The sequence below is a fragment of the Acomys russatus genome, chromosome 21, assembly GCF_903995435.1.
Source record: "Acomys russatus chromosome 21, mAcoRus1.1, whole genome shotgun sequence".
Classification (NCBI taxonomy): Eukaryota; Metazoa; Chordata; class Mammalia; order Rodentia; family Muridae; genus Acomys; species Acomys russatus.
Genome location: NC_067157.1, coordinates 51,580,835 through 51,603,301, shown reverse-complemented (window position 1 = coordinate 51,603,301; position 22,467 = coordinate 51,580,835). Strand labels below are relative to the sequence as shown.

The 22,467-nt window shown below is 50.0% G+C and overlaps 1 protein-coding gene across 1 annotated transcript in view; it reads right to left on the bottom strand.

The window, feature by feature from the left end:
• The window catches only part of Tmem181 (transmembrane protein 181), a 53,000-nt gene extending 35,824 nt beyond the window's left edge, over positions 1 to 17,176 (bottom strand). Inside the window, exon 1 of the mRNA XM_051164060.1 lies at positions 16,988 to 17,176. Within this exon, the coding sequence (XP_051020017.1) occupies positions 16,988 to 17,118 (131 nt within the window). The 5' untranslated portion in view covers positions 17,119 to 17,176. The remainder of the gene's footprint in view (positions 1 to 16,987) is intronic.
• Positions 17,177 to 22,467: the final 5,291 nt, after the last annotated feature.

The following is a 22,467-nucleotide window of genomic DNA, read 5'->3' as shown; positions in this document are numbered from 1 at the left end:
GAGTTTGGGTCCTCGGCAACAACATGCAAACCCATGCACAGCATGGCATACACCTGTGATCCCAGCACTGAGGAGGCAAAGGCGGGGGAGTTTCCAGAGCTCACTGGCCAGACGTTCTAGTCAAATCTGTGAGATGCAGATTCAGTGACAGACAACCCCAAATAGTAAGGTGGTGGACAACTGAGGAAGACACCCAGTGTTGATCTGTACCCTCCACACAAATGCATGCACAGGTTGACATCACCCACGGAGAACAAAAAGACCCAAGGGTATCCAGTACAATCGTTTACTACTTGGTCAAAGGGGCAGAAAAGGGATTTTAAACCTATCACCCCACTTCACATTTGAGCACAGAGTCTACCTTTTCACAACTGGCATAAAAACAGTCTCTCGTTTTGTTCAAGGTACTGGCTTGGTGCCCCCAAGCCTGGGCCCCCCCCCCCTTTCTATCATGCAAGTGTCATTTTCTCCTCCACAGGATTGGAATAAGTGCTTACAAGGCTACTGTTACAGAGCAATGTAGTGAGGACGCAGCAAAACTCCAGTCCCGTTAGTTATCAGTTGTGCCGTCTCTGAGGGGGCATTTCTTTTTCTTTATCATAATGTATTTATTGTTTTCTCTCTTACATAGCATTGGCTGGCCTGGAGTTTGCTATGTAGAATTCTCTGGCCTCGAGATCCACCCACCTCTGCATGTACTACCATATACCCTGCAACTTATTTCCTTTTTTCAAGCAGGATTTTAATTTGTTGCCCTGGCTAGACTCAAACACCTGGGGGACTCAAGCGATCCTCTTGCCCCTCCTTCTCCCCAGGCACGGCCAGAACTGCAGGCCTGCTGTACCATGCCCAACTTTTCTCCTTAGTTCTGAAAATAAAACAAAATTTTATACCTTGGCACAGTACCTCTGAGCAGCCACTGTGTATAAAAAGTCTCCCCTACTGAGAGGGGAAAAATTGGCATTTCCTGTGTACCTGCTTGACACCAGGCTGGTTACCTGGGGAGCTAGCCTAGGGCACAGTTATTATCAGGCTGTTTAGTGTAAAGGGGAAGAGGGGTGTGTTTCAGGTCAGCAGGAGGGAGAAGATATGAGCCCCAGTGCACACTTGGCTGGGAAAGGCTAGCGCTGGGCAGAGGCCCCAGTGTCCCCGCACTTGACCATCTTCACCTTTTAAATAACTGACACTCGACAGGAAACGTCTAGGTGGGGGCAAGACGGTCATGGGCACCCAAAGCTTGAAAGCTCATCTAGCTAAGCTGAGTAGACTACAAACCATTGGGCAGACTTCAAAACGCCTTTAATCCCAGCACTCAGGAGGCAGAGGCATGTGGATCGCTGTGAGTTCGAGGCCAGCCTGGTCTACACAGAGAGTCCAGGACAGCCAGGACTACACAGAGAAACCCTGTCTTGTAAAACCAAAGCCAAACCAAACACAAAACCAAAAGAGGCATTATGTGGCCATTCAAGACCTAACAACCGTACACATTTTAACAAACGGAGTTTAGAGTGAGAAGGTCTATGTTCAAGCGTGTTCTTCCTGGGCCCAGTGGCTCACATCCAGGTGTACCGCTGCTTAGGTCATCAAACACCATCCCAAGCCAAACAGGAGGAGGAAACAGGTAAGACACAGGCACCACGTTTGGTCCAAGCAGACAATGCTCTGGACCAGTGTGCCAGGTTGTACAGTCCCGGAACCCAGGTAGGAGGGCTCTCCACCATGGGTCGCAGGGTGACCTGGGGTGAATCACTCTGGTTCCTAAGTTGTAACATCCTGGACACAGGGGCCCAGCTCCCAGAGCTACCAAGGGATGCACGTCATTACCCAACACCCTTGACTGAGTGTGCATCAGCTGCCGGCTGCTGTCAAGACCGTGGGCTCTGGAGTCTGACCGTGGGAGCTGCCATCTCAGTCAGACTTGAGAGTTAGGAGGTCACTCCCTCCCTCCGAAACGCCTGTTTCCTTTTCCTTATTTGTAGCTTGGAGTGGTGAGAGTAAAGCCCTTACAGGAGGGTAGTGGATGATGGGCGTGTGTGTGTGTGTGTGTGTGTGTGTGTGTGTGTGTGTGCAAGCATGTTTCAGTAGTGAGGAACAGTCGCAACTCTTCCAGAGGACCCCAGTTTGGTTCCTAGCACCCACGTCACAAAGCTCACAACCACCTGTAACTCTAGCTCCTTGCCTTTTCCAGCACCAGCACAGACGCGGTATACACACACACACACACACACACACACACACACACACACACACAAACACCAAAGATGAGATACAACAGTTTCTACCACACAGTTAACATTCAAGACGTTTCCTTTAATTTTTAGACATTATTTTGACTCAGAAAGAAATCACCCTGATACACCCCACCCTTAAGACCTGCCTCCCAGACACAGCAAATGTCCAGGGCTGCTATACAGTAGGTGACGAATCCATACAAAGCTGAAGTCTGCAATCCCTCCCAGTGACCTTTCCTGTAATGGCTCTTCCTCTGCCTTGGTTCCTTATCCTGTAACCCAGACTTCTGGGTTTCATACCTGGTCAAGGCCCAGCTCCCTTACATCCTCTGACTCTGTGCTCCCCGTGCAAAGTACTAAGGACAGGGACTAAAGACTGCCGGGCTGATCCAGGCCTGTGAGAACACTCTCGCTGCAGAGCCCTAACTCCTGAAGGAAGGCACCACTCCCACGAGGTGAGAAGGACCACCCGTGAGCGGTGTCCCTGCAGCTGTGCAGAGGCCTAAGCGCTAACTCACCTCCAGCTGGCTTCCAATCCACCTGAGTTGGGTTTTCCATCCTGGGCTAAAGAGACCAAACTCAAACTTCTAAAGAAGTAGCAACGGCGTCTTTCCATCGTGGACTCTTTCATTGAGAAAACGCTTCTAAGTTACCCTGCTGTCTACAGAACCCCGAATGGGCTTTGCAATGGCATCCGGTCGCCGGAGGCCACCTTCCCAACTCCACGCAGCCCCAACTCCGGGCACTCCCTCACCGCTACCTCCGTGCACACCCAGGCGACAGCTGCGTCAACAGCAGCTTTAAGGATGGCGTCCCAAGGGTTCGGGTTTTCCTCGTTAAAAAGCCTCAGCACTTCAGAGAGCGACTCGGGGGCCCCAAGTCAACAGATTGTAAAACTCGTATAAAACTCGGCACCCGAGAGATTTAACGAGGCTGTGCCAGCTCTGGCGTGCCCACGTCACCAAATGCCACCGAGAAGCGCGTCCGGGGCAGCTGGAGTCTATCTCCAGCTGGCGGGTGCGAAAACCGGGGCGCACTCTCCGACTGTGGACGCGGAGTAGCCACAGACCAGCTCTTTCCGCTGATCACCTCTGAGACCCTCTCGCGCCCGGAGCCCCGCGGGGCGCACGAACGGGGAACCCCAACTTCGGGCTCTGGGACCCCATGCCCAAGTCACGGCCCACTGCTTACGGTTCCATCTCGGATCCCCGGGCCCTCGGCCCCCGCCGGCGCGTCCCGAGCCCGCCCGGCGTCCCGTAGCCGCCGCCGCAGCCGGAGCCGGAGCCACCCGGGAGGCCGAGCAGCCAGCCGCGGAAAACGCATCAGAGCGCGACGCGCGGTCACGTGCGCGGAAGCGGCGGGCGAGCGGGGCGGAGCAGCCTCCCGCACTCGCGCTGGACCCCTGTCACGTGGGTAATCGTCCTGGATAAGCCAAAGATGAGGCCACGGACCCCAGAAGAGCACGGACTGACCCCCAATGGCTCCGTGTCCAAGTCCCCAACACTCATCAGGGATGCTTCCTCTTTTCTTCATCTCCGAAGGTGAGGGAAGTACGCAAGGAAATGTTAGCATCTCTCTAAAGTTTACTACAGTGTTAAGGCGTTAGCATGTGCCATGTCGTTGGCATATGTCTCTAGCAACCATTACAGCTAATGCCTGCGGGTTTCTGATACTTGCAACCCAGAAACTGAGGGAGCATGCCCAGTGCAGCTTGTCACCCTCTAGCCTGCAGGGCTCAGACTGTCACCTGTATATGCTCCCTTAGCCTTTGCTGCCTTATGCAAAAGTGTAAGCATCAATCCCAACCTACCAGTGTGAAACTGACGTTATTCCCGACATTCCACCACCTCCCCGATGCTGCCACTTTTTATGTGCCCCCTCTTTCCGAGATTTGATAGCCTAGCACGGAAGACACTGTGCAAAGGAACATTATTAACCAAATGATTGGGGGCTTGCTAACTAGCAGTACACCAGCCTGCTTTCTAAAACAGAACTGAGGGGGCCTTCTTACGGGATCAGAGACAAGAAAGTCAGGGGCAGTGAATGGCTCTCACCTTCTGACTAGGGTGATCAGTGGCTTTGCTTGGCCTTAGACTTTTCATAGTATGAGACTACCCGCAGAGCCAGGCAAAGCAGGGCTGCAGGGCACACTCCACACACCCCATAACCCTTGGTTGGTTTTTTTTGTTTTGTTTTGTTTTGTTTTTTTAATTGTTGGTTGTTTCTGTGAGGTACCAAGCAAACCTGCCTTAACATAAAAATATCTTTAGCTTGGTTCCCTCAAGGACAGAACTAGGGACAGTAATCTCCATGTTAATTTCATCAACAGAAAGGCTGGAGAAACAGCAAAGGCAGGGAAGCAGTACGCTGGAAGGGTCTGAAGTGGCCAGAAGGGGCACCACACATAGCTGATTGTTTGGGGCTGCGGGATGGTGCCAGAGAAGCTGCCAGAAGCCCGAGTCCAGAAGCAGTCTCTTGGCTCTGTCCTATCACTTGTTGCCCATCTTACTTACGCACCAGTGGCTACTCACTGAAGGCAAACAACCTGGGGCCCGTCAGTGCCAGCAGGTACTGGGCAGGCCATGAGTGGCAAATGAGTGGGTGTCTCCCCCATCCCCAGCTCAGCACCAAGGGCTGGCATCGGTGGTGGCAGAGGCTGAAAATAGGTGGGTTTTCACCAGGACAAAGGAAGCAGAGTGGGGTGGACACCAAAGTGGAGAAGTGGAAACAGGGACAACATGAGTCTGGGCCAGGTCAGATGTGAGGAAGGAACTGGCCAGCAGGATCCCGCACTAAGAACTGGAGGTCTTTAGGAAATGCTAATGGGACATCTGGGACTGACTAGTAGTCCCTAGGGGCTTTCTAGAGGCTCCAGCTGCAGGTGGTGACCTGGTCTCCACAGTAACCTCAGTGAGCGCTTACCTGAGGGTGAGTTCTTCCTTCAGAGCAGGCGGCCTGAGGGCAGGAAGGGAATCCTGGTACTGATCCAAGAACAAATGGGCGGAAGAGCAAACCAGTGTAGGGCAGTAGTAGGTCACCAAGTGTGCTGAAGGGAGCTTTAAGCAGATCTGAGGCGCGGCTTAGGAACCTGTGCTTTTTGTAGGCTCCCCTCAGGGCTCCTGATGCACAGCAAGTCTGTTAAGGAACTCTTCCTGGGGCCGGCTGTATCTCTGAGCTCCGGTTCTATGAAGACTCTCTGTATCCTGGTAAGAAATCCTCTTTGGGGCTAAAGTTAATACTGGAAACCAACAGTCTTAACCACTGCAGCGCTGTCTCTGCAGGGTGACGGTGAGTGCACAGCCCTTGGTGGCTAGGATAGTGGCAAAGCTCCTACTGCAGCGGAGAGGGACAGAGCTCTCCTCTGCTGCTCCCTGCAGGAGGAAACAGGAGCGGGCTACCCACAGAAGCTTCCAGTATACACAGTGGCCATGAGACCTAACCCTAGGCCTGATCTGCCCTTTCCAGAACTTAAGAAAATCTTCTCTTTCCACCAAACATGGGGCTTCACCCAGAACCATCACTGCAGTCACAAATTGAGGGATGAACTGGCGCAATGACACCTAAGAGATTAAAACTCGGCCTTGGAATCCTGCTGAGGTTGGGGGGGGGATGGGGGAGCAAGCACAGTAGGGCATTGTTTGATGTGCTGCCCCAGAGCAAACGGGGCCCTTTGCTCTCCACAGGGGAGCACCAAGGCCACAGGGAGAGCGCAGTGCAACTTCCTCATTCTTTCCAAGTTCTGTTTGGCTCCTTCACTCCACAGGGAGGAGAACAAGACAGGAGTTTCCCCCTGGCTCCCACTGCCCCAGCTGGGGGTCTCTGGTGGGAGGAGAGAGGGACACGGGGAGGGGTGAGAACAAGAGCAAACAGGTACAAGTGCCTGTGTTTCTGTCAGGGGGTGGGTCCCGAGCTCAGTTCCTATGAACTGTTGGGGTGGGGAAGGCTGGGGTGGGCCAGTCCTAGGCCCATGACGGCTCTATCCACTACTGGACTGAGGGTCATGAAGACAGTCTGCACAGTTCTTAGCTCTGGACTAAACCAAACAGCTCAGGTACACTCAGGTGTAGGGGAGGATGAGGTGCAAGAAGTTATGGAGCAGGCATGACAGTGACCTGGGCCAAGCAAACCCAAGGGGTTGCTGTGGGGGACCTCTGAGAGTGACCTGGACTATGAGTGGTGGTATTGGGAGTGCCTGCACCCAGGGCCTAAGGTGGTGGCGGCTTGGAGACAGCTAGCTTTCTGATGCCCTTTCCTTGAAGGGCATTCTTATGGCTCAAATGTATATGTCAGAATTCACTTTTCATGGGTTGCTCATCTGGATCTCATTAAAGTGATTTTTAAAAAAAAGGCCGTGGAGGCTTTCTTGATCTTACTAAGGGATCTCAGAGTAGGAGAAGAGATACTACAAAGTAGTTACTTTAGAAAGAGCCTTGGTAGGCTAAAGAGATAGCTCAAAGGTTAAGAGCACTTGTCTGCTCTTCCAGAGCCCTTGAGTTCAATTCCCAGCAACCACATGGTGGCTCACAACCATCTATAATGAGATCTGGTGCCCTCTTCTGGTGTTCAGGTGTACATGCAGGCAGAGCACTGTATACATACATAATAATTAATAAATAATTCTTAAAGAAAGAAAGAGAAAGAGAGAGAGACAGACAGACAGACAGACAGACAGAGAGCGCCTTGGGGGTTGCAGTGATGACTCATGTGTAGAGAGCTTGCCACACAAACATGTGGACCTGGATTCCAACCCCCAGAACCCATGAACAGTCAGGCACAGCATTTATGTACTCGTAACCTCAGCATGGGGGAAGGCAGAGACAAGTGGATCCAGGGGGCACACTGACCAGCCAGCCTAGCAGGGATCAACAGACAGGGAGAGATCCTGGAGACTGGGGGCTGGGAGTGGGAGAAAAGAGGAGAGAGCTGGGGAGATGGCTCAGTGGGTAAGAGGGCCTGCTATGTAAGCTTGACCTTAGAGCCCATGTGAAAAGCCAGGCAAGAAAGAACATATAGAACACAAAAAGTGGAGAGGTGGGGAGGAGCTAGGAAAAGCCAAGGGAGGGTAAAATAAATGGTTAAAACATATTGCATAAAATTTAGTTAGTTAGTTAGTTAGTTAGTTAGTTAGTTAGTTAGTTAGGGTTTTTGAGACAGGCTTTCTCTATGTAGCCATGGATGTGTCCTAGAACTCACTCTGTAGACCAAGCTGGCCTCATACTCAGAGATCCACCTGCCACTGCCTCCTGAATGCTGGGATTATAGGTGTGTGCTGCCCCTACCCAACTTTTTTTTTTTTTTTTTTGAGACAGGATTTCTCTGTGTAGCTTTGACTGTCCTGGACTCACTGTGTAGACCAGGCTGGCCTCGAACTCACAGTGATCCGCCTGCCTCTGCCTCCCTAGTGCTGGGGGGCCCCTGTAACCCTAGCAATGTGGGGCACAGACATGGAGGGTCACTGGGGCTTCCTGGCCACTGGCCTAGCTCTGAGTTCTGTGAGAGACCCTGGGTCAAGGGCGTAAGATGGAGAGTAAGAGAGCAGGACTGCAAAGTGACTTCTATAAACGTGTGGGTGCACACACACACATACACACACACACACACACACTTCAAAAATAAAAGCACCCTGCATGTAGGACACAGAGGCAGGCAGATTTCTGAGTTTGAGGATAACCTGATCTACATGGTGAGCTCCTGGCCAGTCAAGGCAAGACTCAATCAATCAACCAACCAATCAATATTAAAAAGAAAACTGAAGGTGGTGTTTCCTATAATTCTAGCACTGGTAAAGCTGAGGCAGAACAATCAGGAATTCAAGGCCAGCACACACTGCAGAGAGACACAGGCCAGGAATAAGTAAATAAAGTACTGATGCTCACCCCAAGGCTCTCACAGAAATAATTAAGCTTGACAGAACCATCAAGAAAGAGGCCTGATGAGCATGCGGCTAATGGAGCAGCTACTCACTTGGTATAGGCCCAGGAAGTGAGCTGAAGGCATTCTGGACGTGCCTGCAGTACAGTGCTGGGCATCATGGATGCATCATGAGGTATATGGAGGATGCAATGTGAGATGATGGGTGTTGTGGGTCCCCGAAGGTTCAAGTCCCAGGGAACTGTGTTTCACACCTGGTCTAACTATACACCTTCATCCAGCCTCAGTGGCATGGGGCAGAACTGAGAAGCTAGCTGTTCAGTACAAAGAAGTTCCAGCCAGGACTGTGGAAAGTGACAACAAGAACTTAACTTATGCACAGCAGAGAGATGACAGACCCTGTCTCCAGCAAGGCACGCATCCTGGAATCTGTGGATTGTTGGGGGGTACTCCACATACTTAATAGAAACCTACTGTATACAGAGGAGCCATCTGTGCACTATTTGTGAAAGGGGTGATCTGGGGATGTAGTTCAACAGTAGGGTGCTGGCCTAGCATGCCTGGGGCCTGGGTTCCATCCCTAACACTGTAAACAAAGAAAAGAAACCAGGGTGCTCAACTTTGTGGCTAAGAAGTTTCTTCGTGTGCTTGGAAGTCCATGGCTGAGGTGCACAGCACTGAGGTGAAAGTGAATGGCAGCCGAGTGGGGAGGGGAGTGAGGGGGGGGGGTTGTTTGCACCACCTGGTAGTGACTTCTGTGCCAGAGCTTCCTGGGTTGATAAGAGCCCTGGGAATGCTTGCAAGCAGATCTCTGAGTGTGGCTATGACCAGACCTCAGCCATTGCAACATCTTCACTTCCTAGTCAGAATCTCCCTCCTCCTTGAGTTGGAGAACCTCCTCCGATGTTCAGTGACCTTTGGGTTTCTGCACCATCAAACACCCTGCGAACTCGGTACTCTGGTGTTCTACCCAGTTGTGGACACGGTATTTGGTTACACAGCTTGAGTCATGGGACTTTTCCCTGTATTCTAAATAATGGTTCCTTACAAAATATAGACACTGCCAACACTCCCCATTCCACATGCAGTGGGCCCAGGCGAGGCATGCGGAGCTTTGGCTGCCAGCATCTCCTTCTCCCTCCCTGTGGAGGCCAGCATGGATGTCACATTGCTCTTCTTCACTCAGTGAACAATGAATGGAGAGACAAAGGCTTTGCCTGGGACTGGGATTTAAATTTCAGTCCCACCTGAGCGTTGTTTTCTAGAACCTACATATAGTTCATTGAGAAACATCTCAACTATCCCCAGAGCTGGGCTAGAGCGCACACACCTTTCCAGTGCCAAAACAAAAGAGAGGAAATGCAAAAGTCCTGGACTGACTCGGGCCAGGTCCAGAAGCCTAGATCGCACTGATTTGGGTGCTAAGGGCCCCGCCCCACATCTAGTTTCAGGGAACCTCCACCCAGCCTCTCCCTGTGATCTGGAAGCTTCCACACAGGTGATAAGAATTATTAGTGTCTGGTTCCAATACTGTAACTCTCCCCGATTCACACACCCACTTTGCGTAAAGTCCTCCATGCAACATGTATAACTCATGCCCACAGGCACATCGCCAGGTCCTCTTACAGTGTCTGATGCTACTATCTGCTTGACTGAAAGGTCCACTTTAATTCACACAGTAACGAGAAGAGACCACACCAGAGAGTCTGTGAAGTCATACAGAGAGCAGAGAGGCAGAAGAACCAGGCCACGGAGTCACTGGAGACACGGGACAAGAGTTCTAAACAAGTCCCATCTCAGGGCCGAACCCTTCAGGACACAGGGTAAAGCCTAGAAGAGCCCACAAGACCTTGTGCTCAGACACTCACCGGGGACCTGGCATGGGCAGGACGTGAATACAAGGCTAGTGGAAAGAGACAGGTAGTGGGCCGCCGAGCCAGCACTCCTGGGCTGACACTTCGGGTTGAGGGGAAGTTTTCTATTGGTGGGAATCCCTTGAGACCCTATAAGAAACGGGGGTGGGGGGTGTGAAGAGGCTGGGTGTCATCACTTAGCAGCGAAGAGGAGCGTCTCTGGGTCAGAAGACAACAGCCATCTATCTGGTCTCTAAAAGTAACATCAATTTGGGCTATATTTAAAGTAATTGAAAAATGTAAGAATTTGGGTTTGGAACGTCAAGGTTTGAGCTAACATCCCAACCTGATATGAAGGAAAGACTATGGGAGGATCCTGTTCAGTTATATGACCCAGCTTGAGAGAAACCCAGGCAGCCACATGTCGGAAGAGACAGTGTGCTTGTTCCTACAGGAAGTAGGGACAGAAGTCCCTACTGAAGGGAGATTGAGACATAAGAACCAGTAGGAGTCACTGTGAAGCAAGGCTGCAGACTATGAAAAGGGCAAAGTGGGCTGGGGACTAGCTGTGACACCCAGACGTTTCATGTGGCTTGTCCTGGCATCCACCACTGACTCCCTTATTCACGTGCCTGCTCAGGCCCTTGGGCCCGTGGCCCTTCCAGGCTCTACACCCTGTTGAAAAGCAAGACACCCTGCCTCCACCCCTGAGCCACGCGTGCACACAACTCCTGCACTTCAAGTCATTCAATAAGTTGATGGAATTTTTTTTTTTTCATTTTGAAATGATGAAGATAGGCTGATTCTAAAAATCACAGTCCTTGCCAGTGAGATGGCTCAGCCAGTAAAGGAGCTTGCCACGGGGCCTGATGACCTGAGTTCTATCCCCAGGACACAGGTATGGAAGGAGAGAATGAGTCTCCTTAAGTCCTTGACTCCTCTGCCCTTCCCACAGGTAAATGAATAAATGCACTTTAAATATGTATGAAAATCAGTTAAACCAGAGCATCATTACTCAAGAATCACAATCAGGTATTCCCAATAACCTGAACCCTTGAGAGAAGATGGTGCCCTGTTACACAGCTAAGTCAGGCCACATAGGTTACGGTGGAGATGTGTTTCTGTCTTAAATAGAAACAGGCTTCTCTGACTTTAAACTTGATGGTCACCTGACAAGTTATATTGATCCAAATGAGGCTGACCAACCTGGAAATGTGTAAAGGAAGAAGAACCAGCCAAGGTCGCTAGTGACAGTGGCCACTGAGGTCTGTATTCAGAAAAGAAGCAAGGCCGGTGATGCCAGTCTCTGTTCCAGATGCTGCTGGTGTGTGTGTGTGTGTGTGTGTGTGTGTGTGTGTGTGTGTGTGTGTGTGTGTGTGTGAGTGAGTGATGGGTTCCAGCTTGTGGCTCCCGGGTGGTCCTGATGTACATCTAGTAGGGAGAATCCTTGTCAACAAGTCCCCATCGCATTGATACCCTGCCATGCAACATCTGTTTTCTCACAGGTCTGGACTGGCTAGTAAATGAACTGGTGCCTAGACATTAATTCACAGTTTGGATCTGTGAACCCATCACTGGCATCCTCGCCTTCGTGCAGTGACTATAGCAGGCCAGCAAGCTGGGGGCCAGCCTGGGCACTCGGAGGAGATCACGGCAGTGTTGAAGTGTTGCCTCCAGAAGTTTCTGCTCTGGCCAAGAACACCCAAGCCAACGTCAACACTTCTGTGTTTCATAAAAGGAAAATAAGAGAAGAAACGAGGTGCAGGTTGTAGGCAAAATGGGAGATCACAAATTGCTCAGGAGCCCAGCTGCCATGCACATGCCATGGACCAGCTGATGGGCTGGCCACATCCGTTACCTCAAACATCTTCCTTAGAGAACCTTCGTCCCGCAAGGATCCAGACCTCAGGGAAAGTTCGCTGCACCTTCTCCTAGAGTGCTCTAACGTGCCCAAGTCTAAGCCCATCTTTGTACCAGTGTGTGCCCAAGAAATGGCAAGGGTGACACAGTTGTCTGTTGACATGTGACACATGAGCAGAGAAGCGAATGCCTGCAACAGCTAGGTAACTGTCCACCTCCATGCATCTTACTCACCACCACCCAGACCAATGTGCAGAGTGTCACCACACCTTCTGTCTCTCTCTCCAGTTTGCTCTCTATGGTCACCACATCCTGGCTTCCAACCCTGCGGTCCAGTCATTTTGTTTGATATATGCACATATGTATAGGTGTATGTATGATGTATGTATGTATGTATGCATATATGTGTGTGTGTATAATGTATGTATGCATGCATATATGTGTATGTATGTATGTATGTATGATGTATGCATATATATGCATATATGTGTGTGTATGTGTGTATGCATGTATGCACGCATATATATGTGTGTATGTATGTATATATGCATATATGTGTGTATGTATGTATGTATGATGTATGTATGTATATATATATGTGTGTGTGTGATGTATATATGTCTGTATGATGTGTGTCTGTATGATGTGTGTCTGTATGATGTGTGTATGATGTGTGTGTGTATGATGTGTGTGTGTATGATGCGTGTGTGTATGATGCGTGTGTGTATGATGCGTGTGTGTATGATGCGTGTGTGTATGATGCGTGTGTGTCTGATGCGTGTGTGTATGATGCGTGTGTGTATGATGCGTGTGTGTATGATGCGTGTGTGTATGATGCGTGTGTGTATGATGCGTGTGTGTATGATGCGTGTGTGTATGATGTGTGTGTGTATGATGTGTGTGTGTATGATGTGTGTGTGTATGATGCGTGTGTGTATGATGCGTGTGTGTATGATGCGTGTGTGTATGATGCGTGTGTGTATGATGCGTGTGTGTATGATGCGTGTGTGTATGATGCGTGTGTGTATGATGCGTGTGTGTATGATGCGTGTGTGTATGATGCGTGTGTGTATGATGCGTGTGTGTATGATGCGTGTGTGTATGATGCGTGTGTGTATGATGCGTGTGTGTATGATGCGTGTGTGTATGATGTGTGTGTGTATGATGTGTGTATGTATTATGTGTGTATGTACGGTGTGTGTATGCATGTATGCACGCATATATATGTGTGTGTATGTAGATATAGATTGTAACTGGATTGAGGGTATGGTTCAGTTGGCACTTTTGCCTAATGAGCCATCTCCCTCGCTCCAAATCTACTTTTATCCAATATACAGAGTATCTAACCAGGTACCCAAGTCAAACATATTTAAAGCAGGAGGGGTTGCAGCTCTGTTAAGAAACAACTTGCTGGGCGTGGTGGTGCACGCCTGTAATCCCAGCACTCCGGGAAGCAGAGGCAGGTGGCTCGCTGTGAGTTCGAGGCCAGCCTGGTCTACAAAGCAAGTCCAAGACAGCCAAGGCTACACAGAGAGACCCTGTCTCAGAAAAACAAACAAACGAAAGACCAAACCAAACCAACCAACCAAAAACCCCAAACCAACTCTGGGGGCTGAGGATGTGCCTTGCCTAGCACTCACAGTGCTTCCTCAGCTACGCAACAAGTTCAAGGACAGCCTGGGCTACACGAGACAGTCTCAAATAATAACTAAGCTGGATCGCCCAGTGTTATTGCCTGTTAGCATCGGTACCAGTGTGTACCCTTTGTCCTGCTTCTTCAGTCTGACTCTGGGAGGGTCTTCTCGTCATGTGCAGCTGTGAGGCGTTCATCACCATATAATTACGGAGAAAGCGCAGCGCACTCCTCTCTGCTGAGGATTAAGGTTTAGTTGGCCTCCTTCTTGGGAACATTATACGGCACTGATACCAATACAATGACTACTGTAAGCACTGTTTGGCTTAGGTGGCTATAGGAGACACCACACTCGTCTGGAACATTGGGGGAGTATACACACAGCCTTGGAAGACACTGCCAATTTCCTGCAGAAGTGACCCCCCCACTTGTACTCCATCTTTTGTATATGATAATTACAAAGTCCTTGTCAACAGATTTGTCCTCTCCACTGTTGCCATTGGTGGGGAGCTATCTGAATTAAGGCTATTCCTTCTCTTTTGAAGAGAGTCCTGGAAAGTGAGGCACCCCTTCTCATGAATACGGAGGAAAAGCAGCAGTCCAAATGCCTAGTGGCCCTCCCATCCCCCCATCCCCCCAGTGGCAGTCAACTCTTGAAGTTAAAAAGAACTCAGTTACCTCCTTAATCTGCTGAACTAGCACTGTGGCTTGACCTTGCTGTTCAGGCTGACTAGCAGTGGTGTTTGTCATCTCGGGCGGGGGGGGGGGGGGCAGGGGCGGGGATCTCTTCACAGGAAACATCTTTGAGAAGGTGACAGCCAGGAACTTCATTTTTTTTTTTTTTCTGATGTGGCTCCATGTTGGAATTCAGTGGGTCCTCTAAACCCAGGGAGTTCTTGGAGGGTTGAATTGAGCCTAGAACCCAGGATTTCAGCTCCCCAGCTTACAGCCTTTCCACTTTGCCTTTCCTGGCAGGGAACACAATTGTCACCTCACATTCTGTGAAGATGATTGTCAGTCCTCTGATCACATGGCTGCAGCCTCCACTCTGGGCAGATTTTTGTAACTGACAGGCACCTAGCCATGCAAGCTGGTGGAGGGACCAGCCACCTTTGGGAGACAAGTCATTAACAGTTGTGTTCTTTGCTTTGCCCTGTTAGAGAAAACTGTCACCCATGTGAAGTTAGGCCCTGGTCCTCCAGGGGGAAAAAAAGGACCAGTGTGCTTTAGTCATTAACCAGGAGTAAGGAAACAGAGGTGGTGAGAGGAGTAGCTGCCAAGAGCATAGCAGCAAGCCTGCCTTCCAGTGAGGCGGACCCAGCAGCCGTAAAGGCAATCAGAGCACTCCAGCTGGGGTGTGGAGGAACGGCCCACCGACGTACAGAATCAGCGTAGCACCTGAGGACAGTCCAGTGACCTAATAAAACACGTCCCTGCTACAGACGTCTCTGCGGTTCCAAGCGAAGTGCTTTGCCACATAAGAGCACCCCACTGTCAGGTCAGCTTGCCTTCATGGCAGGGGGCAGATTTAACCTCCACCCCCTTCTAACTATGGCATATTTGTGTTTGTGCTTGGGCTCTAACTGTGGGCACTACCATTCCCTAGGCTGTATATATAAAGAACGGCTCTGAGACTTGGACTCCCCAAGCCATCATAAACTGTCGCCCTGAACTGTGACCCAGAATAAACCCTTCTCCCCTCAGCTACTTCTGCCTGGGTGGGGCTTGTTTTAGTTTTTTTTTTTTTTTTTTGTTTTTTTTTAACCACAGCTGGTCTTAGTTTCTTAGGTCAAAGCTCTAATCTACCTGGCCCCGACCTAAGATGCCCAGTACATCTTGTCTTGAACAGATCATGTTTTTTGTTTTTATGGCTTCAAGGACTCTGTCCTCTTCTTTCTCTTCTGTAACTCTCCTTCATGGTGCCCCATCACTTTTCTTAAAGTGTCCCTGTTTAGTCTTGCCTGCCTTCCTGGCACCGCGACATCCCTTGATTTAGCCGTAAGTCTTTCTTGCTCACTGATGCACCCCTGCATGCAGAACAGACACAGAAGACACTCGCTAGCAGCTGAATGTGTGGACAGAACAACCCAACTGCAGATTAACCACCTGGGTGACTTCTTCTCCTTCCTGCTACCTGCATGGACACCTTGCCCTTATTTGCCGGCTCCTTTACCAAAGCAATGTCCTCAGTGGACACTGAACAGTGTGGTGGGAAACACGCAGGGAAAGAGACGGGAGGTTAGTTATCTTATTTCATCAATGCAATCTGAAATATCTGTGGGCCATTTTACCTTTCAGGTCTCCCAGAAAGTTCATTAGAGGGATTATGGGGTCTATACCACATCACTACATTACAAGATATTTTTAAATTCCATTATTACATGTGTGTGCATGCCCGTGTATGCATGATGTGGAAAGTTCAGGCACATGTATGCCATGGCATGCTTGTAGAGGTCAGAGGATAACTTCCCCGGAGTTGGTTCTCTCCTTCCGCCTTTTCATAGGTTTGAGGAGCAAACTCGGGTCATCAGGCTTGCCTAGCAAAGGACTTTACCCACTGAGGCCCCTCACCTGCCCACACTACATTTTTTAAAATCGGCCTTTTCATTCAGTATTAACTTTTGTGGCAAGGATACAACCCCGGGAAGCTTCTGGGCCTTTGAGAAGATTTACTTGTGTCACAGCTTTTGGAGAACAGTGTAACTAACCATCAGCCCAGCGTACAGCTTGTTAGCCTTTACCACCAACCGTGTGGACTGTTCACATAATAGACTGCTGCAGGAACCTGGTTCAAGCTGTCCATTTCGCAGATGCGGAAGCTTGAGGTACAACCCAGGTTAACTTTCTCAGCTGACACAGACAGTAACACAATCACCCTAGGCCTGTGCCTCTGGACCCAGCCAAGTCTTTTCCCTGCAGCACCACGCACTAGGAATGCAACGCCTTGGATTGCAGACACATTTCCCCCACAGAAAGAACAGCACCGGGAGGAAGGAAAAGGTGCCCTTCAGCAAGACTCCCAAGAACCCGCAGGCGCCACCGCTTCCACTGCAGGTGAGGGGACAGAGAGCGCAAATAAACCCAGACCCACAGTTCCTCTAGACCTGTATGTGTCCACTACACTGCATCTTCACTAGAAATAGGAGCTTGAGAGCATGTATCCAGGCCCAGAGCAGCCCAGCAGAGAGGCGAAGGCCCGCCCTCACTCCCAGAAGCTCTGATGGGGGAGCGGAGCGGGGGCGGGGGATTGGCTCCCCAAAGCCGGACTTGGCCAGGGCCCTGTGGCAACAGCTAGGCAGCAGGCTTGGAAGACGGGGGAGCACGAGGGAGGAGCCAAGTGGGAATGAAAGCCCGGTCCTCCGAAGGCTAGCCTTTCCGCTCAGGGTTCTGGGATGGAGCAGGGCCCAGGACCCAGCTGCCTGGGGTCACCCTTGACCCCGAGTCCCCCGCAGCCAGCAGCCCTCGCACCTTCCCCGGCTTAGCGGTCCGGGGCGAGGGCGCGGCGGTTGGGGCACAGGGCTGGGGCCCTCCGCGCCTACCTGTAGTAGCGATCATCCTTGAATGGCGCAAGGTCCTCCTTGAGCTCACGGTAAGCCTCCTGCAGCCGGCGGCACAGCTGTTTGAGGCCGCTGCAGAGCGGAGGCTCGAAGGCAGGGTACTCGGCGTCCATGCCCGCGCCGTGCTCCGCCCTCGCCCCCCTCTCCACCGCCTACTCTCGGCCCCCCGGCCTCCGGCGCGCTTGGGCGGGACTGGGCAGGGGGAGGAGCAGAGGCCGGGAGCTGGGGAAGGGGCGCGCACGGAGGCGCCAGCGCCACCACGCCACCCGAGGCCCTGGTCGCCGCCCCCCGCCTGTCAGGGGGCCCACCGGGAGAGGGAGGCCTAGCACTAGAGCGCCGACTGCCGGGTGCCGCCCTCGCTGGGCCCTGTACCGGGGAGAAACTGAAGAAGCGAGGAAAACCGGCTTGAGGGCGGGCCCAGAGGCCTGTTTTGCTGGGAATGCCCAAGACTGGCAATAGGCAGCCTCGTTCAGCACCACGGACAGATCCCGCCACCAGCTTCCCCTTCCGGGCTCAAAAAGCTTTTAAAAATAAATCCTATTGTTGCTCTTGCAAAGGGCCTGTGTTCGGTTCCCAGCACCCACATGGTGGCTTACAGCTCCTAGAGATCCAACTCCCTTCTTCTGACAGCCACAGGCACTTATGAGATGCACATAGCTATAGGGAAGGCACAAAAAGTAAAACAAATCTATGCATCTGTATATACATATATAAGCATATATACATGTGTTTGGTTATGTTACTATTTTAAGGACAATGTGTCTATAAAACAATATATTTTATATAGCATATATACTTTATATATAAAAAAATATATATATATATAATATTATTTTTAAGGATAATGGGTTGTTCCAAGAAATATGCCACTTCCTATTATCTTTCCTTCAAAATACTGCCTGGGGAAGAAGTCTCTCATCCCACAAACCTAGTAGTGTGCACAATAAACTCTCACAACACCATGGGATTACACACCTAGAGAGTTGTGCATCTCTCATAAATATGTAAGTGCAGAAACACTTATTTAAAATATTATTGTGTTGGGGCTGGAGAGATGGCTCAGAGGTTAAGAGCCCTGTCTGTTCTTCCAAAGATCCTGAGTTCAATTCCCAGCACCCACACGGTGGCTCACAACCATCTATAATGGTGCTCTCTTCTGGCATACAGGCTCACATGTGGGCAGAATACTGTACAAATAGTAAATAAATCTTTTTTAAAAATTATTGTTTTCACTATGATCCAGAGCAGGTTCCCAAGGAAGATCAATCTTGTGAAACCTGTTAAAAATATATATATATACTGTGTGTGTGTTCACAATTGAGTTTAAATTTTATAATATGGGTTTATCTTGGTTTTGTTTCTGTTGCTGTACAAAATGCAACAGAGGGAAGAAAGGTCTATTTTAGCTCACAGGTCCAGGCTGCCGCGCATCATTTCAGGGGGCAGTGGCCAGAGTGTGAGAAAGAAGGCTGCACCACATCCAGCTAAGAAACACGGAGGGGAATGAAACGATGCATACATGTTACAACCAGCCCTGTTTCTCCACTCACATAATAGAGGATCTGGTGCCCGGGGAATGGTGCAATCCTTAACAGGATCAAAGCCCTCATAGGTCAAGGTATATGACCCAAAATTGAGACCCTTCCCTCAGCTGATTCTAGGTTGTGTCAGGGTGACAATGAGAGGTAACCATCACACTGCCCTGGAGCTGGTTTACGTAGGTCCCCAGGTGAATCTGACCACCACTCCTTACAGTCCCAGGACTGCCCTGCCTTCTGCTACCTGCAATTGTGCTCTGACTCCACCAATTCTTCCTTATTTTTATCATCACTTTTTATTTCTTCCCTCTTATGTTTGATCAACTCTTTGCTAGCTAGCCAAGCTCTCCTCTTAGGCCTTTGTAAATCTTCCTGTAACTTTGGAGCACCTGTAAAAATTTTCCTTATAGAAAAAATCTCATTTCACAGATGCAACGGCCTTCAAGTCTGCCCCTAGCACATGCATGTGTTCCTGTGTGTGCATGTGAGATTCTCAGATAGTTGACCTTCAGTTCATCTTCCTGCCTCTACTTACCAAGTCAGGGTTTACAGGTATGCACCACCATGCCTAGCTTCATGTTGCTTACTGCTTGTGTTTTGTAGATATTTTCTTGAGCTGTCAAGAGATGAGGCTAAATGATCTTGCTCCTGAGTGGAGCACACAAACACTGGTAGAGCTGGTGGGCTCCAAAGCCACACTGTTACCATAATTCCATTACAGGGTACATCATGCCATCTTTAAAATATATATATATTTATTTATTATGTATACAGTACTCTGCCTGCATGTACACCTACAGGCCAGAAGAGGGCATCAGATCCCATTATAGAGGACTGTGAGCCACCATGTGGTTGCTGGGAATTGAACTCAGGACCTTTGGACGAGCAGCCAAGGCTCTTAACCTCTGAGCCATCTCTCCAGCCCGCATCATGCCATCTTTATACTACCTGTGCCTGAGACTGTGTTGAAAGTTGTGCCTTTATGCTGTATTTGCAGAAATGATGAAGAGTGGGAGCACTTGAGGGAGCAGACACAGATCAACCACCTTGTACAGGTTAAGGAGGACGGGCTGGCCCCTGCTCTGCTAACTATGGTGCAATGTCATTTCACAGCCCTGTAGTGTGACTGTGCCACTCCTCCCACCACAAACTGCACCAACCACCAGGCTGAGAGCAAGGCTTTCTTCAAGGCACCAGCCTGCACTCAGCCTTCAGCTGCAGCAGCCATAGAAGCAAGACCAGTGAAAGCAAGTGGCCTAGGAGACACCACCTGTCGCTCCACCAACCCAACACTGCTGATGTCATAGGCTGGCTGGTTTTCAGAAGATTTTCTTGCTAGAACAGGAAAGACCCAATTTGCCTAGTTCAGTAGAGAAGGGTCCTCTCATTCTTACTGGAGAGTGAAGGGCTAGTTTCTAACATTTAAGGGACACAGTGAGCTACAGCAATGGAAACCACTGAGGAGATACAATACACATATTATGCCCAAGAGGTGTGTGGAGTATTCAGACTTCATGTATATATACTCACCTGAGATCACACATAGCTGAAGACACAGCCAGTCTGATTATTCAACTTAAGACAGGATAACAACCACTTTAAGGAGGGTTTCTCTGTGTAGCTTTGGCTGTCCTGGACTCACTTTGTAGACCAGGCTAGCCTCAAACTCACAGTGATCCGCCTGCCTCTGCCTCCCAAGTGCTGGGATTAAAGGTGTGTGCCACCACATCTGGCTTAATGAGGGAGCTGTTTTTCTGAGCATGTACTGTACTGTGCATTGGTGGCTTGCCTAAGCATTCGCTGGCACTGTCTTCCTTGGTATTCTGCAATTTTTGAGACAGGTATGACTATTATGCCTACTTTGAGACAAATGAAGTTTTCAGAAAATTTGTATGCCAGTTTCTCAGATCCTATCTACAAGCCAGAGAGGCTCTCCTTCTATAAAATGTGGCTAGCCAACATTTTCAGTGTGGCTAATTTACCTCCAAGTATTACTGCTGATTGCATTCTTGGATAGACTGTACCAGCAAGGAATGGTGTGATATTTGAATCCAGTGTGTCTGACTTGAGAGAAATTGACTTTGTGTTCAAGGGTGATTAAGATGGGTGTACGGCATGTACACAGGTGCATTCACCCAAGTGTGTCCTTGTGGAGGTCAGAGGTTGACTATCTTCTTCTATCATTCTCCATCCCTTTTGTTGTTTTTAAAATAAAATTGTATGTTTTGCCTGAATTTATGTCACTTGCACGCCTGATGTTCACAGAGGTCAGAAGAGGGTGTCAGATGCCCTGGGACTGGAGTTGTGAGCTGTCATACAGTTGCTGGAAATTGAACCCAGGTCTCCGGAAGAGCAGTCAGTGCTCTTAAACACTGAGCCACCTCTTCAGCCCCCCATCAGTTTTGTTTTTTGTTTTTTCAAGACAGGCTTTCTCTGTGTAGCCTTGGCTGTCCTGGACTTGCTTTGTAGACCAGGCTGGCTTTGGACTCACAGCAATCCACCTGCCTCTGCCTCCCAGGGGGCTGGGATTAGAAGTGTGCACCACCATGTCCAGCTCCTCCATCTCATTTTTGAAGACAGACTATCTCACTGAACATGGAGAGTGCTAGTTTAGCTGCCCTGTCCAGCCAGCAAACCTTTGGATCCATTTGTCGTTGCTACAGAGTGCTGGGATTTACAGACACAGGCTGATGCACTAGGATTTTACACGGGTGTTGGGCATCAAAACGCTTATCCACTGAACCATCTCATCAGGCCCAAATCCACCTTTATTCATCATATAGTACAATTTCTACTCAGGTACCAAGGACTGAATGTTTCAAAACCAAGGAACCGTAGCTTCATTGAGAAATAACTCTGGCTGGGTGGTGGTGGCACACACCTTTAATCCCCACACCCGGGAGGCAGAGGCAGGAGGATCTCTGAGTTCGGGCTAGGGAGGTAAGCTCAGTGGGTAGGGTGCTTGCTGAGTTTCCGCAGAATCCTAGGTCTCATCATAGCACTTATCATTTAGGGATGATGGTCCATGCTTGTAACCCCAGCACGTAGGAGGCAGAGGCAGGAGGATCAGTTCAAGGTGCTCCTTGGGTACATACTGAGCTTGAGGCGAGCCCAGGCTACATGAGACCCTGTCCTCCATACCCCTCAAACAACTCAGCCTCCCTAGTCTCGTGGTGCCACACAGCCATTAGTCCTGTATTTTAAGGACACGTGAGACTGAAGTTAGAGCCTGTGGCAGCGGGACTGATAGCAATGGTCAGGCATAGGCGGTCACACATTTACTTGAGTTGTTAGTGTTCATTCTTCCTGCTGTTCTCAGCTAGAACTAAATAGAGGGGAAGACCTGGGATCCAGGAGGGTAGGCAAGAGAATGCCTGCACTCCCACTTACCCTTTCTCCCTGTTAATCAGCAAACCTATGAGCTTTTCTGTTTGATGGAGAAGTTAAAAGGACTTAAAGAGAAGCAAATGCCGTCTCTTCTGCAGCCTCCTGGGGCTGCTTTAAGAAGAGCAGGTAGCTGTGCTTGCCCTTGGCGTCTGCCAGCTTTAGTCCAAAGAGAAGGGCACTAGAAAGCCAAGGCAGTGCCAGCCACAGGGAAGGAGAGCTCTTCCCTTGATCTGTGAGCATTTGAAGAAAAAGCTTAGGAGGCACAGGCCAGGATGCAGTATGCTTTTCCCTGTGAAGGGAAATGGAAGCCCACTTGTAAATAAGAGGCTAATACAAGGCAGCAACACAGGCAGCCGAGCAGAGGCTGACTCAGTCCTTCCAACTTGGCGACACAGGGTAGCTCCCCAATGTCTGAAAAGGACCACAGCATAGAAGTCATGGCCAAGGTCTCTGGATGTGGGAGGCTTCACAGAGGCAGTGCTGTGTTGAAACACAAAGCAGAATGTGCTCACTGAGTGGACCAGGCCAGAGAAAAAC